Below are 18317 nucleotides of genomic sequence, written 5' to 3'. Positions count from 1 at the left end.
TATCGAGAAATTTTATCTCTGCATTTCGTCCTGAAGTGAAATGTTCCCAGTCAATATGGGGATAATTGAAATCCCCCACTATTATTGGGTTCTTAATTTTGATAGCCTCTCTAATTTCCCTTAGCATTTCATCATCACTATTACTGTCCTGGTCAGGTGGTCGATAATAGATCCCTACTGTTATATTTTTACTAGAGCATGAAATTTCTATCCAGAGAGACTCTATGGAACCTGTGGATTCGCTTAAGATTTTTACTTCATTTGAATCTACACTTTCTTTAACATATAGTGCCACTCCTCCCCCTGCATGGCCGGTTCTGTCCTTCCGATATATTTTGTACCCCGGAATGATTGTGTCCCATTGATTGGTCTCAGTCCACCAGGTTTCTGTGATGCCTATTATATCTATATCCTCCTTTATCACAAGGCACTCTAGTTCACCCATCTTATTATTTAGACTTCTGGCATTTGTGTACAAGCACTTTAAAAACTTGTCCCTGTTTATTAGCCTGCCTTTTTCTGATGTGCCAGATTCTTTTTTATGTGACTGTTTGTCATCTGATCCGGCCCTTACATTATACTTCTCATTCCTCTGCTCCTGACTATAACCTGGAGATTCTCTATCATCAGACTCTCCCCTAAGAGAAGTCTGTGTCCGATCCACACGCACCTCTGCAGCAGTCGGCTTTCCCCCATTACCAATCTCTTCCAATATCTTCTCTAGTTATTTAAGTGGCAAACTGGCATGCTCCAAAGCAAGTGTCTCTAACCAACCTCCTGATGTGAGGTGAGCAAACACAAGCAGATGGGGTTATTCTTTTCTAAAACAGGGAGCCTGTGCACTCAAGGAACAAACATTGTAGCTAATTATATAATTATATTCAAGATGGAGAGTTTCTAAGGAGAAAGCCCTTTTCCTATGCATGTAGAGACGTCAGCAAACAACGGGGTCATTTCTGAAGCAATGAAGTTAAAGCTTTAGAAGAGAAAAATCAGGAATTCAGCTACCTCACTTCAACCCACTGCACAGACGGCAACCAACCTGCCGCGGGGCCCAGGCACGCTCAGCGGGGAGTAACACCTGCACAGTGACCCGCTCCCCGCCGCACAGCGCTCCAAGGCAGGCGCAAAGCAGCCCATAGCCCCTGCCAGACCAGGGGAGCGCGGCAACAGGCACAGACAGCATCACTACGGCCGCAGGCGCCACATCCCCAAGGCTCGGGGAACACTGGAACCGCCCTCGTCGCCTCTGAGCCCAAGAACTAGCGCCCCCCCACCCCCGAGCGTTGACTCCCGGCCAGACTCTCCCCATCTCGCAGCCCCAGGGCTCGGGCTGCAGCTACCGGCACGTAGCGCCCGTGTCAAGCTGCCCCGTCCTGTGGCCCGTGTCCCTCCGCCGGGCCCGTCGTACCTGGCCGGGTAGCGCCGCCTGCTGCTCCCCGAGGAGGCGCTCGCGCATCCTCCTGCTCCGAGCGCTGGGCAGGGCGGAGACGCCTGCTCGGGGCGGGGTCCAGGAGCGATCGCGGCCGCCGGGCTCCCCCTTCCCCGCGCCAGCGCTCGCTTAGCCGGCCCCACCCCACTCCGCGCGTGGGCGGGGCTTCCTCCCGCACATGCGCAGAGCAGCCACGACACTTCCGCCACGCCGCGGCCCAGTTCCGGTGCCTGCGACGGCTGGCGCCCCGCAGCGCCCGGCCCCTCACGCTAAGGGGCCGCCCCGCAGCGCCCGGCCCCGCCCCTCACGCTAAGGGGCCGCCCCGCAGCGCCCGGCCCCGCCCCTCACGCTAAGGGGCCGCCCCGCAGCGCCCCGCAGCGCCCGGCCCCGCCCCCTCACGCTAAGGGGCCGCCCCGCAGCACCCGGCCCCGCCCCTCACGCTAAGAGGCCGCCCCGCAGCGCCCCGCAGCGCCCGGCCCCGCCCCCTCACGCTAAGGGGCCGCCCCGCAGCACCCGGCCCCGCCCCTCACGCTAAGGGGCCGCCCCGCAGCGCCCGGCCCCGCCCCTCACGCTAAGGGGCCGCCCCGCAGCAGCTTGGCCCCAGAGCGGGGAGCAGCGCAGGGTGAATAAACCCCGGCGCATGCCCGGGGGGGGGGCGAGGCTCAGCGCGGTCGCTAAGCTGCGGCGCCCCGCACGCTGGGGTCACTCACCCGCCTGTAGTTGGACGGTGACCTCCCTCTGCACCCCGGCGCTCGCTGTGACAGCATCGCAGACAGTTGCACAGAGCCCTGGCGCTGCCCCCGTTGGGGTGGCCTAACCGCAGCCGTACGTCCTCGCTGCCTTATTAGCTCCCGCATCGGCATCCCCATGGAGCCCAAGCCGCCTTCCCTCCCTTTCTCCAGCTGGAGACATTTCGGTGTGGATGGAAGGTGGGTTAGGGATAAGACTGGAGTTTTACCTAAACTAATGCTACGGGTAAGATGAGCATTCACAGCAACAGCGGGATTAAAACTAGAGCCCTACTAAATTCAGGTTCCATTTCAGTCAATTTCATGGTCATAGGATTTTAAAAATTGTACATTTCATTATTTCAGATATTGAAGTATGAAATTTCACAGTGCTGTAATTGTACACAAAAGGTTGGCCGGGGGAGGGAGTTGCCAGGTTATTTTTGGGCGGGGGGATTGTCGTACTCTACCCTTCTGCCTTCAGAAATGGGCAACTGGAATGTGGCGGCTGCTGGCTGGGAGCCCAACTCTGAAGGTAGAGCCACTGCCAGCAGCAGTGAAGAAGTAAGGGTGGTGTGGTATTGCCATGGTGTGGTACTTCTGCATTGCTGCCTTCAGAGCTGGGCCCTAGCTCTGCAGCCGCCATTCTCTGACTCTCCAGCTCTGAAGGCAACAGTGTAAAAGTGAGGGTGGCATGGTATGGCTTTGCCACCCTTCTGCACTGCTGCTGCTGGGGCACTGCCTTCAAAACTGGGCATGCGGCCAACAGCCCTCGCTCTCTGGCCATGCAGCACTGAAGGCATTGCAGAAGGAAGGGTGACAATGCTGTGAACCCCTAAAATAACCTTGCAGCCCCCTTGCAACTCCCTTTTGGGTCAGGACCCCCAATTTGAGAAATACTGGTCTCCTGTGAAATCTGTATTGTATAGGGTGCTGGTTCTAGCTTGTTTTATCGGAAAAGATCTACCCACAGGTGTGGGCCAGGTTCTGACCCTGCCCCTACTCAGGGCCAGTAGCCTGCTTTCATGAGGGTGTCCACGTAGCATGAGTTGAGACTGCCCCTACATGGAGTGCAGCTATGTGCAGCAGGCAAGAAAGCTGGGCAGGTAAACTAAGCTAGCCAAACTGACCATCCCCATTTAAGTGGATGGGATTGAGGTGACAGGCCTAGTTGACTTAGGGTGTGATCAAATCCTCTCCAGGACCACTTGGTAGAGGACACCCTCTGCCTAATTCCATTGTGACAGATGCAGTGAACTCCTGGGGCCAGCAACATCATTCTAAGTCCATCCCTTATGACAGGGATTGGAAGTGCCTTGACTTATTTGGACAAAAGGCCTACTCTTCTGCTACTCTGCAATTTAGAATTGCAAACTACCAGGCCTTAAAAGCAAAATATGATTACATGAACTATACCAAACTTAATGTCTTTATTGACCATCTCCTGGGATCACCATGGGAACAGTTTCGAGCCATTATCAACAAAGGGCAGTTGGCGGCCAAAACAGCTCTCCAGATGGTGCTTGACACAGTGGCCTGGTCCATCTCAACAGTGGTTGTGATGTGGTGAGCTTCGTGGTTACATCTTTCAGGCTTCCCAAAGGAGGTGCAACCAGCTGTCAAAGACCTCCCCTTCTAAGGCTTTATATTGTTTTCTGAGAAGACCAGCATGTCACTCCACACATTTAAGGACTCCAGAGCCACACTTTGGTCACTGGGGATCTGTACGTGCAGACAAAAGAGAAAATTTAGTCCTCAGTCTTCTCACAGACTGCATACACCACAGGTCCCACCACAATGCTACTATGAGCCACAAAGAAAGAAATCCAAATTCTAGAGGTACAAACCATTAGACCTTCAGTTTTCATCATCACAATCTGCCACTTCAGAACATCAGTTCTGACATCCTGGTTGAGGCCTTTGACATCAGCTGCACTTCCCAACCCATTGCATCCCTTTGGATGCTACCTTGCTTTGTTCTGCCTTAACTGGAGACACACAACATCTGACAGATGGGTTTTGGAGATTATCTCCAATGGGTGTTGGATCCACTTCAACTCTCTCCCTCCCCCTCACCCATTGTCACCTTCCAGCGACCTTTCTCACAAGAGACTGTTATAACAGGAGTTCTTGATAGGAACTCTGTGGTAAAGAACCTACTGAGGGCAGTTCGCCTGTGCAGCACTAAGTAGCCTTGAGGCAGAGCATGAGGAGGGGAGAGCACATGTGCAGGCTGAACAGACAGTGCTACCAAAGATCTCCAATCAGAAGCACAGGGATGCATATACACCAACAGTGGAACACCCATAGGGGAACACATCTTGAAGAACTATCATTACTGCACAAGGTGAGTAACTTATTTTCCCTCTAGCCAACCTCCCAACTGACCTGCACTCTAGCCCCCCCAAGCCTGACACCTACTGCAGGCATAGTATGGTGGGGCTGATTGAGCCCATAGTAACAACCCTTTCCTGGCTACTGTGGGGTTTGTATACCTTCTCTCAGTGATCAGCTGTCAGTGCTTGTCATCTTGGGCTTTGGAAACTCCACTCCATTCCTGAGGCAGTTCATTGAGAGAAATGGGAAGCGTAAGACTGACAGAGAGGAAGGGACATCTGGTGGCAATTAAGCTGAAGAGCAGTTTAAGGAGAAAGGGAAAAATACAAAAGCAGATGAGAGCAAATAAGTTTGTAGACTTTTTGGGAGTTATTCTAAATGATGGAAAAAGGAATAATGAGACCTGTCAGTATATCACTACAGAAGTACCTTAAAAGAAGTAGAGGTATGAACAAGTTAGCTAGAGATTAAAGGAAAAGAATAGAATAAGATTCCATGAAAAAAGGACATAATGAATATTAAAGCAGTTGTCTTTTAGATGATGATAATTGTTAGTAGATTAAAAATAAGTAGCCCAAACCCCATCCTCCTCCTAAATCATCTCTCCAGCAGGCATAAAGGAATAGAATGAGCTCCATCTCAAATGTTTTTAGGCCAGGTTGGGGAACTTGTGGGAGTTTTGCTGAGACTTTATTTGGACCATTGTGGGTGCTGTAAAGAGAAAAGAGCTAGCATGTAACAGTCTGGAAAGAGACATAGCAGCAGCTTGAGATAACATCAACTGCCAGGCTTTTTGTCTTGTAAAATATAAACTATTAATGACAGTTTTTGAAGATTTTCTTTTTTCTTAAACATAAATAATTATTCTATTCCCATTAGCCCTTTGCCATTTCCTTATCTATTTTATCAACAGGTACAAAATGTTCTTTGATATTGGGGTTAACACTCATACCTATAGTACACATCCACACGTAAAATCCACAATGTATCTTACTCTGTCTTTTAGATCGCTGGATACGCTTAGTGTAAAATAAAATGTATTTATACTACATTCAGTACTGCTCAGAAGCTCATGCGCACACACATAAGTACAACTCACCATGCATCCCTGTTTATACTCAGATGCATTAACACACATACTTGTGTGCATAAGCCCATATACAACAACCTGTTTATATGCTGACAATAATATAACACAGCAAGCAGTTGACTGCATACATATACAGGAACATACATATACATGCACCAGTCCCTGTACTTAAAGGCATCCAACACTAGGGATTCACATGCATGGGATAACAGACACACATGCACAGCCATGTCACGTGAAAAATTTAGGCACAAGCACAGAAACATGGGTGGCCACTCAGAAACAAGCATGGAAAGAGACATGGATATATATGGTCATGCAGACATAGCCATATACGCAGAGACAGATAGCCTTATGTCCTCCTATGCATGTAGACAGATGCCATGCACAGATGTCCATTCAAAGGCACACATCTGCATGTATGGGAATGCATGCAGACACATGCTCATTCATGAACACATGTGAACAGATACATACAGAGATGTGTGTATGCACACACATACTCTGAGGCACAGGAATGCATACACTACATAGGGTTGCAAACTCTGAAGCTATTCAGGAAGATTTTTTTTCCTACATGAAGTAATGTAATTTTCTTAAAATATCCTAGTAAAATCTCCCAGATTGCTTTCAATAATCACTGGGAGATGGATGCAGATTTTGAGAGAAACCAGGCCAATCCTGGAGGGTTGGCAACCCGAATGGACTCGCCCGGCCATTCACAGACACTGATGCAGCACAGCTATGCAAATACCCTCCTCCATCAATCATCTAGCCCCCGGGCCCCGCCTGCCCCGCCCCTGGGCGCGTGGAACCTGTCTCTCTCCGCTCTTTGCTGTCACGTGCTGCTTTTCTCCTCGTTACCACGGTGAAGCCACAATCGCTGCCCTGCTAGCTGAGAGGCGCAGCCTAACATGCTTGGGTCGCATCATCCAATGGGAGTGGGCGTTGGGACGAGCTCACCCATTCCGGTGTGAGAGGTGGGTCTGTAGCTAAGTTGGGTTGAGCGGAGAGCGCGGTGGCTGCTGCTGCGGTAGTAGCAGGGGAAGGTGAGTTGGGAAGGGGCGCGGCGGTTGTCGGAGCCGGCCCCTGGGGAGCAACTCGTCTCCCCTGCCGAGCCAGGAGCGGGGTTTGGCCGTTGCAGCGCCTGTCCGCCTCTGGGGTGGGGGTGTCCGGTCTCTGGGGGGCAGCTGTGGGCGCTGCTGATGGAGGCTGGCGGGGCGGGTGTGTGAGGCTGGTGCCGCGGGCAGCGGGAGCCGGGCCGGGGGCGGGCGGTTTAGTCGTAGCTCTGGGGGAGAGGGCGGTTCTGGGGCTCCCTGTCCTCATGGGGGCAGCGGCCCTTGGGCCGTGGGTCACCGCTGCCGGCTCCTCACATCACATCGGCTGCTGGGGACAAGTGTAACCCACGGGCACCGGAGTCAGGTTCTGTCTCCTGGGTCTTAGGCCTCCACCTGCAGCCCTGACCTGCGAGGGCCCCTTGGGGAGCAGCTCTGTTCGGCGTGGCCTGGCCCCTCCCCACTCGTGTTTGTTTCCATCTCTGTTTGCTCTCCACCTAGCCGTGGTGCCAGCCTCAGTGCGATCTCTGACCCCCTGCCCATAAATAGCTTTGTCCCTCAGCGCTAGTTTCCATCCTGCCTTTTGTGCACCCCGATATCTTTCCTGCACAGATCGGCAAAGCCATCACCCTCCCCGGTTCAGATCCCTTTTTAAGACACCCGTTTATCATGATGTCTACAAGAAACTAAGCATCTAATTAGGACCAAACTGTGGTGCTTGTCTTTGGTTGGGCTGTGCTTAGCCTCAGCTCTTCTCCTCCCAAAAGCTTCTTAGTCACTAAAGGGTAGTTTACCTCATTTTGGGATAGCTTCTAGCAATAACCTTTAAGTATAGCTAGTAGCTCCAAATTAGCTTGACTAAAAACAAAGCTTATTAAACTTAGATGATGAACTACAGAAAGTAATAAATGGAAAACTTCATACTGCAGTTGAAGATCACCTCTGTCTGTACAGTAACTCCTCACTTAAAGTCATTCCGCTTAACATTGTTTTGTTGTTACGTTGCTGATCAGTTAGGGAGCATGCTCATTTAAAGTTGTGCAATGCTCCACTCTTACATTGTTTGGCTGACTGCTTTCTCCACAGCTGGTGGCCTCCCTATGGCCCCCTTCTCCCCAGTGCCTCCCGCCCGCCGGCAGACTCTGCGGATCAGCACCTTCCCCCATCTCCCCCTGCCCTTGGCAATCAGTTGTCTTGTGGTGTTTTGGAGGCAGAAGGAAGGGGGAGGAGCAAGGACTCTGCATGCCTCCCCCACCCCATGCAGCAATCAGCTGGCTTAGCATTTAGAAGGGAGGGGAGGGAGAGGGGAGGGGCCAGGACACAGCAAGTAAAGAAAAGGGGGAGGAGGTGGGGGGGGGAAGAAGAGGCCGGTCAAGGGTGGGGGCTTGAGGGAAGGAATGGAGTAGGCGGGCTGAAGGTTGAACCCCCCCCCGCCTCTGGTGCTTGCAGAGTAAGGGAAGCTGCCCTGGAACCTAACCCCCCACCTTTACATTAATTCTTATGGGGAAACTGGTTTCGCTTAACTGTTGCATCACATCAGGGTCACCATTTGTTGCATCACACTCGAGCAGGAACAGAGCCCAAGCAGAGAGAGAGAGAAACAGCGTGTGTGTATATGCATATGCCTCTTTATTCATTTCCCAGCATGCTCTTATATACAAGATGGTGGCTAATTGATTAATCAAATCAACACAGCTGCAGCTGTAACCCATAGGGTAATTATCCTACACACCTGTATCCTATTTACAATTAGCTGGCCAATGAGAACAAGCCCAAGGCCAGTCCTTCACACACAACTCCCAGCATAATCAGCTCAGTATCTCACATTCTAATCCCACATCTCCCCCCTCTATTCAAAATAAAGAAGAGGGAAAGGAAAAGAGGATAAAAAACATTCACAAAACATTTCCAACTTATAACACCACAATCTATCTTAGTCTTGTCCAAGAAGTTTAAATTATCATAATAAATATTATGGTGAAAAACTAAAGAACAATAATGTTTAAAACAGATAGGTGCAGGTCCTCAGCTGGTGTAAAATAACACCAGCTGAGGATCTGCCTCAGAGCCTTCAAATAAAATCACAATACACGACCACTAAATAATCTGTTCACAAGCCAAAAATTAAAACCTATATAACCATGCAATCATTAACATATAACCACAAAAACACCAAACAAACAAAGACAAAATACAACAAACAAGTGATGTGAATTTTACAGGATTCCCCCCTCTCTGTTTTACCAAAGCATTCCTCAGATGTCAGGCGATCAAACTGACACTGAGGATGGGGGGGGTATTCCCCCTTCTCTGTTAAAAACACATCACTTAACAACAACAACAATTCTGGCCAGAAGACATCACAAGACAAAACAAAAAACACAAAACATAACTCTTAATAATAATAATTGCATGGTACACTAAACACAAAATTTCTTGAGCAAGTGATAGAATTGTAAAAACTAAAAAGCAGTTATAGCTTTAACTCTCCAATATAGCTTCTCTAACACAATTTTCAAAACAACATCTTGAGAAGCACAAATAAAGACAGTAAACAAGTTGGACATTCTGTAGTGAATGTGTCATAAGAATAAAATCTGTGAGGCAATTTCTATAAAAAACATCACATACTGATTTAAAGGCAGCTGCAAAGCAGTCTGAGTTAACTCCCAAGTCTTAAAAATTTAAAAACAAAACAAAAAACCTTTCCATTTAGCAACACTGTTCTCTTATTAAAACTGAGTTCTTATATATTTTAACATGCACTCAATGGCACAGAGATAGTGTTTTCTTTAGAAGGAAAGGCAGCTGTTCATGCTTGAAGAGAACTCCTACTAAAGTTCTGCAGCTGCCTGAGAGACCTTGATCTTCTCCACCCCCGCCTCCAGCTTGATTTCAAAGTTCCAAGCTCCTCCTTGTTTCACAGCATGGAGTCTAGAGGACTCTGGTAATTGTAGGGGAAGTAACAATCCCACATGATGATCTCCTGGGCAGTCTTAAGGATCTCAACACTTGCTGTGCTCAATGTCCTGGAAATCAACATCATTAACTGGTAAGACCTAGTCTCCCTCCTGCAGCCTGCCCCGCTCCGCGATGCATATCTTCCGCTTCCACAGCGGTTTCCATAGCAACTACTCTGCCCTTCTTTCGCGACTTATAGCCGCCCTTCTTCTTCGCGACTTATAGCCGCCGCTTATCTCTGCGACTTATAGCCGCCCTTCTTCTCTGCGACTTATAGCCGCTCTTCCCTGGGCTTAGCCTCCCTTTTAACTGCTCTGCCCTTCTTTCGCGACTTATAGCCGCCCTTCTTCTCCGCGACTTATAGCCGCCGCTTATCTCTGCGACTTATAGCCGCCCTTCTTCCCTGCGACTTATAGCCGCTCTTCCCTGGGCTCCCTTTTCAGACGCCCTGCAGCTTGCCGCTGCTTCGACTCTGAGCTCAGGTGCGCCTCCTTTCTTATTGGGCTTTCTTGCGGCTCCTAGCCACGCAACACTGAGCTCAGGCACGTCTCTTTTTTCTCAGGCCATCGGCATCAATGCCGGCATTCTCCACCATTTGTTGCATCACATCAGGGTCACCATTTGTTGCATCACACTCGAGCAGGAACAGAGCCCAAGCAGAGAGAGAGAGAAACAGCGTGTGTGTATATGCATATGCCTCTTTATTCATTTCCCAGCATGCTCTTATATACAAGATGGTGGCTAATTGATTAATCAAATCAACACAGCTGCAGCTGTAACCCATAGGGTAATTATCCTACACACCTGTATCCTATTTACAATTAGCTGGCCAATGAGAACAAGCCCAAGGCCAGTCCTTCACACACAACTCCCAGCATAATCAGCTCAGTATCTCACATTCTAATCCCACACTTAACATCGTTTTACTAAAGTCCCATTTTTCAGGAACATAACTACAACGTTGAGGAGTTACTGTACTGTACTGGGTTGGTAGAAAGACTCTTTGCTGCAAATAGTACCTAAGAAGAAAATTCTGAGTTTGAACTGGTTCCTCTTTCTGTTATACATTTTCTCTTGCCCAACCCTAGGTGGGTCTCCTTTCTCTTAATCTGACCACACTTAGGCCTATTCAATTTATTCATAAATGATCTGGAGAAAGGGGTAAACAGTGAGGTGGCAAAGTTTGCAGATGATACTAAACTGCTCAAGATAGTTAAGACCAAAGCAGATTGCGAAGAACTTCAAAAAGATCTTACAAAACTAAGTGATTGGGCAACAAAATGGCAAATGAAATTTAATGTGGATAAATGTAAAGTAATGCATATTGGAAAAAATAACCCCAACTATACATACAATATGATGGGGGCTAATTTAGCTACAACGAGTCAGGAAAAAGATCTTGGAGTCATAGTGGATAGTTCTCTGAAGATGTCCACGCAGTGTGCAGAGGCGGTAAAAAGGAAACAGGATGTTAGGAATCATTAAAAAGGGGATAGAGAATAAGACGGAGAATATAGTATTGCCCTTATATAAATCAATGGTACGCCCACATCTCGAATACTGTGTACAGATGTGGTCTCCTCACCTCAAAAAAGATATTCTAGCACTAGAAAAGGTTCAGAAAAGGGCAACTAAAATGATTGGGGGTTTGGAGAGGGTCCCATACGAGGAAAGATTAAAGAGGCTAGGACTCTTCAGCTTGGAAAAGAGAAGACTAAGGGGGGATATGATAGAGGTATATAAAAACATGAGTGATGTTGAGAAAGTAAAAGCAGCAAAGAATCCTGTGGCACCTTATAGACTAACAGAAGTTTTGCAGCATGAGCTTTCGTGGGTGAATACCCACTTCTTCAGATGCAAGAGAAAGTGGATAAGGAAAAGTTATTTACTTATTCCCATAATACAAGAACTAGGGGTCACCAAATGAAATTAATAGGCAGCAGGTTTAAAACAAATAAAAGGAAGTTCTTCTTCACGCAGCGCAGAGTCAACTTGTGGAACTCCTTACCTGAGGAGGTTGTGAAGGCTAGGACTATAACAATGTTTAAAAGGGAACTGGATAAATTCATGGTGGCTAAGTCCATAAATGGCTATTAGCCAGGATGGGTAAGAATGGTGTCCCTAGCCTCTGTTCGTCAGAGGATGGAGATGGATGGCAGGAGAGAGATCACTTGATCGTTGCCTGTTAGGTTCACTCCCTCTGGGGCACCTGGCATTGGCCACTGTCGGTAGACAGATACTGGGCTAGATGGACCTTTGGTCTGATCCGGTACGGCCGTTCTTATGGTCTACAGTGTGTGTGAAGTCACAACTTCAGCTATGTGACTAACGTACGTTGACTAATGTAGTTGAAATCGATGTACTTAGGTCGACTTACTGTGGTGTCTTCACTGCAGTGAGTCGACTGCTGTCACTCCCCCGTCCACTCCGCCTGCACCTCTCATGGCAGTGGAGTACAGGAGTCAGCAGGAGAGCACTTGGGGGTTGTTTTATTGCATCTAGATTTGCTGCGATAAATCGACCCCCGCTGGATTGATCGCTGCCCGCTGATCCGGCGAGTAGTATAGACATACGTCAGTTGGTTGATCTCAGTTACTTCCCTTTGGTAACTCTGGCTAGTTTGTCTGACTGCTTGAGTTTGATCAAATGTTCTTCCTACCCTTCTGAGTTATTTTAGTCTGTCTTGGGGTGGGCAAACTTTTTGGCCCGAGGGCCACATCAGGGAATAGAAATTGTGAGCATTCATGGCCCACCATACAAAATTGGGGTTGGGATGCAGGAGGGGATGCGGGCTCTGGGGTGGGGCTGGGGATGAGAGGTTTGAGGTGCAGGAGAGTGCTCCGGGCTGGGATCAAGGGTTTGGAGAGTGGGATTGGGGCATGGAGAGAGGCTCGGAGGGTGCAGGCTCTGAGTGGCGCTTACCTCAAGTGGCTCCTGAAAGCAGTGGCATGTCTCTTCTCCGGTGCCTATGCGGAGGTGCCGCCAGACGGTTCTGTACCCTGCCCCATCTGCAGGCACCACCTAGAGCACGTAGGAGCTGGAGCGGGACCACGCCGCAGCTTCCGGGAGCCACATGGTGCGGCCTCTGCCCCAGTGCCCCATCGGGAGCAGGGCTGAGCCGTGTGGTGCGGCCCCGGTGGGAGTAGGCCAGATTAAAACGGCTCTGTCCCGTGGACTGTGGTTTGCCCACACTTGGTCTATCTCCTTTCTGTCTCCATTTCTCAGCCTAAGATTATCTTTAAAACTGGGTTCTCCTCTTTATATATAATGGTAAGTGAAGAGTGTAAAAGCCAAGTCATGCTTATAGAACTCAGTAGACTTTTGTAAATATGTAATTTGGCCTGCAAAGTCTTTTATTGCTGGTGATTATGTGGGAGAGAAAACAAGAACTGACTGTTGGAGCCTAAAGTTGAGTGCAGGCCTGGCAGTTAGATTATTTCCTTACTTGTGAACTGTGCAAATTTTGATATAGAATTACCAAGAGACAGTAAACATAAAAATTAAGCCTTTTTTTAACGTACTGCAGTTCTGAAGACTGATACAAAAAAGTTAGATTTGTTTGTTCCAATATTTAATCTTATCTTTTGTGAGGTAGCATTAGGTAGGGCATAGGAGTTGGAGTTCAGGTGACCTGAGTTCTATTCCCAGCTCCAGTACTAATTTTCTTTTTGACCTTGGGTTAGTTATTTAATCTCTTGACACATCTCTCTTCCCATCTTTAAAAATTTATCTAATTACCGGTATATTTTTTTGCAGAGCATTTTAAGATCTGCTAATGAACAGTGGTAAGTACTATTTTGATTTAAAAAAACATGAATTCTAACACACCAACTTTTCACTCTTTGTCTTGAATACTGTTAATGTACAAGTTCTAGGTGAACTTGGTAAAAGACTTAGGGTGGGACTGTCGCGTGCTATGTGTACATTTCTCTTTTCTCAAAGATTTAGTCATAATGGAGGCTTTTGATGAACTCTGAAGTAAAAACAAAATTACCATTGACTTCAGTGGAGCCAGGATTTCATCTTCAGTCTTGAAATTAAAAATGTAAAGTCACTACATTTCATTGATGAAACAGTATATATAAGAAACTTGTGTTAGAATGTTTTCAATAAACTGGTAATAATAGAAGACACTTGTCATTGACTCTTTGATTTGCACAGTGAGTAAGACAGGGCTACATAGTGAATTAGACCTGGGTCTTGTGGATCTGTGCCTTAATCAGTTTGAGTTTACTGTGGTGTTACTAAGTGCACAGTTGAGTCCTCCACAGAGTGGACAATAAGGGTAGTGAGACAGGAGTGTGCAGTGAATGAAGCAGAGCTACATTCTGCGAACACTGAAAATAATATTGAATAGCTGCCTCATGTGTTACATGGCACCCAGCTTATATACTGAACCAGGCAGCTCTGTGGGAAATAATATAATAAGAGTATATTGTAATGCATGTATTCATAGGAAGCAGAATTGAGAATTTGTAGACAATCTTAACTTTTCTACTTCCAAACTTTTTTGAGGGATTCACTTTTCCACATAAACAAAAGTACACAGTAAAACAGGGGTCAGCAACCTTTCAGAAGTGGTGTGCCGAGTATTCATTTATTCACTCTGAGTTAAGGTTCCGCGTGCCAGTAATACATTTTAACGTTTTTAGACGGTTTCTTTCTAGAAGTCGATAATATATAACCAATTGTTGTATGTAAAGTAAATACGGTTTTTAAAATGCTTAAGAAGCTTCATTTAAAATTAAATTAAAATGCAGCGCCCCCCCCCAACCCCCTCCCGGACCGGTGACCAGGACCTGGGCAGTGAGTGCCACTGAAAATCAGCTTGTGTGCCGCCTTCGGCACTCGTGCCATAAGTTGCTTACCCTTGCATTAAAAGAATGTTTAACATGTTTTTTGTCTGAGTGTTGATGGAGGAAAATCCAGTCATGGTCTCAAAGGAGTTTGCTGTCCAAATAGACAGATAATACAGTGCAAACACATATTGCACAAGGAGACTGTAAGATGACTATAACAAAGTGGTGAAGATTTGAAAAGTAATAAATGTCACCTGTCTTTTTAAGGAGGATAAGTGATTAAAAACTTCACATACGTCTTCTGGAAGGTTTTGATGGAAGTGAAGACAGGCTAAACTTCAAGTTGTGGTGCCAGTTTATAGCTAAATAATTTTGCCTAATTTCCAGCATAGGTATTCTGGTGCTTTTTTTAATAAAATGTATTTAAGTATTCCCACTCTCTTCCTGAAGTGGTCTTCCCCAATAATATTAAGGGAGAGGTAAAGGAAGCTAAGTGCTGTAGATCTAAGTGATGCTCACCTTCTAGCTGAAGCAAAAAATATGGCACTGAATACTGACTCTACTTGGAGACTGAACGGACTCACTTTATTTGGTATTTTCTGACAGTCTACCTGCATTTCATCAAGATGAAAGAACTGAACCGTGTATGGTAATATAGCCCCCTTTCTAGACCATTCAAGCGGTGTGGGTGAGAAGTTGAGATTTGGATTCACTGACTTGCAGAGGAGAAATCAAGTTTCTTACAGAATTGAAGAGACAAATGGATTAGAAACTAAAGTGAAATGCATAACTTGAGCTGGCAGACACTAAACATTATTCAGATAACAGAGTATGCTCTATTTTTTGCCCAGCCCTTGTGTAAGGATGCCTTAGAAAAAGAACCATGGAGAAATATATTAAGGTGCAGAAGATTGGTGAAGGATCCTTTGGAAAAGCAATTCTGGTCAAAGCTAAAGAAAACAGCAGACAGTATGTTATTAAGGAGATAAACATCTGTAAGGTGAGTGATATTATTAAGTACACCTCTACCCCGCTATAACGCAACCCGATATAACACGGGCTGCTGCAGGGAGCCCCGGGCCCTTTAAATCACCACTGGAGCCCTGCCAACGCTACCTTGGGGCTACGGCAGTGGGACTCGGGCGGGGCTTTAAAGGGCCCAGGGCTCCAGCTGCTGTGGGGAGCCCCGGGCCCTTTAAATCCTGGTGGAGCTCTGCAGCTGCTACCCTGATATAACGGGGTTTCAGCTATAACGTGGTAGGGATTTTTGGCTCCCCACGACCGCGTTATAGTGGGGTAGAGGTGTTATCAGTATATTGTTTTTTGTAATCCTGCTCTCAAAAACAGTGTCTGTTTTATTTTTTTTTATTTTTTAAGATGTCCAATAAAGAGAGAGAAGAATCAAGGCGAGAAGTTGCTGTGTTGGCAAACATGAAACATCCAAATATTGTCCTATATCGGGAATCATTTGAAGGTAAGATTCAAAACTGCATACTGGAACCTGAACTAGTGAATGTACAGTAATATTAAAATACAAGTGGTGATCTATGCATTTTTTTTTTTAATTTATATGTGATTTGAAAAACAAATCTTCCTAATATTTTCCCCTCATCTCCTTAACAGTCTCAGTTCCTTCTGGTCTGTAATTTTGTAAGCCACTGCTTCCCAAAAATAACCAAACCATACCACCACCACCAACTACCATATGTTTGTTTCATATGCTCCTTCCCTTTACATGTCTAAACATTATTTTTTGGATGAGGTTTAATGTAAGTGAAAAGTCCATGAGTTCTTGTTCCTGCTGGGAAGGTCCAGCCAGATTTTTTTTTTCTTCCAATATGTATGTCTATCCTAAGCTCTACATGCTTGTACTCAAACTAAAGTTAAATATGACTGACCCAGCTGACTGACCTCTGCCTACAAGAAATCCAGGACAGTAAGCTACCCCATACCATCACCACAGAGCTTGAAAGGTACATGAAGTGTGTAGCTTGCCCTGATGACTTTTAATTGGCTTGGGGATGGGAATTACTTTCAAAACCAAGGATCCTCAGGGAAGACATGTAAATATCAACTGACTTGAAAAGATTGAAGGTGTTGGTGATAAGCTATTTTAGAGCACTGCCACAGTGGGTATCACAAGAATAAGCAGACCAGATAAGGAGCCAAACATGCTATTGTGAAACAGTGTTTGAAAGCAGCTGAAAACATGAACGTAACCTATGTGCACATCTGGGGTTCCCCATGATTTAAACAGAATAATCAGACATTCCTTGTGATGGTTTTACTTTCTATATTCATTTATTTTATAACTATACAAGTACAATTCCATGCAACAATAACTTAATTGAAACATAGGGCTGGAAGGGACCTTAAGAAGTCATCTAGTCCAGCCCCCTGTGTTGTGACAGGACCAAGTATACCTACATCATCCCCGACAGATGTTCTAACCTGTTCTTAAAAACCTCTAATTACGGGAATTCCACAACCTCCTTAGGAAGTCTTTTCTAGTGCTTAACTGTCCTTGTAGTTAGTGGTATTTTTTTTTCTTCATAATATTTGACCTAAATCTCCCTTTGTGCAGATTTAAGCTGATTGCTTCTTGTCCTACCTTCAGTGGACATAGAGAACAGTTGATCACTGTCTTCATTGTAACAGACCTTGGCATATCTGAAGACTGTGGAATCAGGTCCTCTCCTCAGTCTTCTCTTGACTCTCTCCAGTGTGTGCAATCCTTCTTAAAGTGTGGCACCTGGAACTAGACACAGTACTGCAGATGAGGCCTCATCAGTGCTGAGTAAAATGGGAAAATTACCTCCCATTTCTTATGCACAACCCTCCTGTTAATACAGCTTTGAGAGATCTCCTGGTACCCAGTACAGTATCACCTTGTTACCCCTGCCTCTAGCAAGAGGGAATATTGCCTGTGGTGGCTGGTGTTGGCCTGCTAACACAACCATCCTGTCAGTTACTCAAGCATCCTCCTCCGGGCTATGCTAGCCCTTTCTTTGACTTGCAGGTTTACAAGAAATGCACCTGAGTCTCCTGGAAACATTCCCCTGTTATGTCCTGCCCAACACTGGCTATTCACAGAAATCCCAGATCTCCTGTTCCCAGAGGAACAGTGTAACCTGATTTACCAGCTTTACCTTAAATTATCACTCTGGTAAAATGCACAGCACTTATGAATAAGGCTGCGAGTTTGTCATGGAAGACACAGATTCTGTGACTTTCTGGGACCTCCATGACTTCTGCAGTGGCTGGTGCAGCTGGCCCAGAGGCCGCCTGAGCAGCTCAGACAGCGGCTGGGCCAGCCAGACGGGATGCTGCTGGGGCAGTCTCGGGCCACCATGCCTCCCACCTTGCCAACAGCAGCAGGAGTTTGGGTGTGGGAGGGGGCTCAGGGCTGGGCAGGAGGTTGAGGCGCGGGAGGGGTGAGGATTCCGGGCAGCGTTTACCTCAAGAGGCTCCCCAGAAGTGGCAACATGTCCCTCCCTCAGTTCCTAGACGTAGGCACGGCTGGGCAGTTCTGCGTGCTGCCTTTGCCCGCGGACGCCACCCCCACAGCTTTTGTTGGCTCCAGTTCCTGGCCAATGGGAGTTGTGAAGCCTATGTTCGGGACGGTGGCAGTGCATGGAGCCCCCAGCCACAGAATTGTGATCCTTCTGTAACCCCAGATCCTTTCCTGCAGTACGATTGCCTACCGAGTTGGGGATGTTAGATGGGGTGGGGGCAGAGAATTCTTTCTTGGGTGTCCTGGCTGGTGAGTCTTGCCCACGTGCTCAGGGTTTAACTGATCGCCATATTTGGGGTCTGGAAGGAATTTTCGGGAAGGGTGTGAAGGTTTGAAAAGCATTGCATTTCATAGGTCTATTATCTCCATACATGAATTTTGTTGTTGTTGTTCTACCCATC

At 47.0% G+C, this 18317-nt stretch overlaps 2 protein-coding genes and 1 long non-coding RNA gene across 8 annotated transcripts in view; 1 reads left to right on the top strand and 2 right to left on the bottom strand.

Moving 5' to 3' along the window:
* CLCN3 (chloride voltage-gated channel 3) overlaps positions 1-1568 on the bottom strand; it is a 116636-nt gene extending 115068 nt beyond the window's left edge. For both annotated transcript variants that reach the window (XM_045018389.1, XM_045018392.1), the window contains exon 1: positions 1412-1568. The gene's annotated coding sequence lies outside the window, so the exon portion shown is untranslated. The remainder of the gene's footprint in view (positions 1-1411) is intronic.
* A 2095-nt stretch (positions 1569-3663) lies between these two features.
* Positions 3664-6475, bottom strand: LOC123371441. Its single transcript, XR_006579798.1, has 3 exons — positions 6403-6475; positions 4656-4790; positions 3664-3882 (listed from the first exon to the last, which is right to left on the bottom strand). It is a non-coding gene; the product is annotated as an uncharacterized LOC123371441 (long non-coding RNA).
* NEK1 (NIMA related kinase 1) overlaps positions 6456-18317 on the top strand; it is a 127991-nt gene continuing 116129 nt past the window's right edge. For 4 of the 5 annotated variants that reach the window (XM_045019069.1, XM_045019068.1, XM_045019066.1 and 1 more), the window contains exons 1-4: positions 6540-6636; positions 13360-13388; positions 15254-15402; positions 15780-15876. In XM_045019069.1, coding sequence (XP_044875004.1) covers positions 15286-15402; positions 15780-15876 — 214 coding nt within the window. In that variant the 5' untranslated portion in view covers positions 6540-6636; positions 13360-13388; positions 15254-15285. Of the gene's footprint in view, positions 6637-13359; positions 13389-15253; positions 15403-15779; positions 15877-18317 lie in introns of all 5 variants that reach the window. The other variant, XM_045019065.1, reaches the window with a different exon arrangement.

Source organism: Mauremys mutica, chromosome 5, assembly GCF_020497125.1.
Source record: "Mauremys mutica isolate MM-2020 ecotype Southern chromosome 5, ASM2049712v1, whole genome shotgun sequence".
Taxonomy (NCBI): domain Eukaryota; kingdom Metazoa; phylum Chordata; order Testudines; family Geoemydidae; genus Mauremys; species Mauremys mutica.
This window is presented reverse-complemented; position numbering and strand designations above follow the sequence as displayed.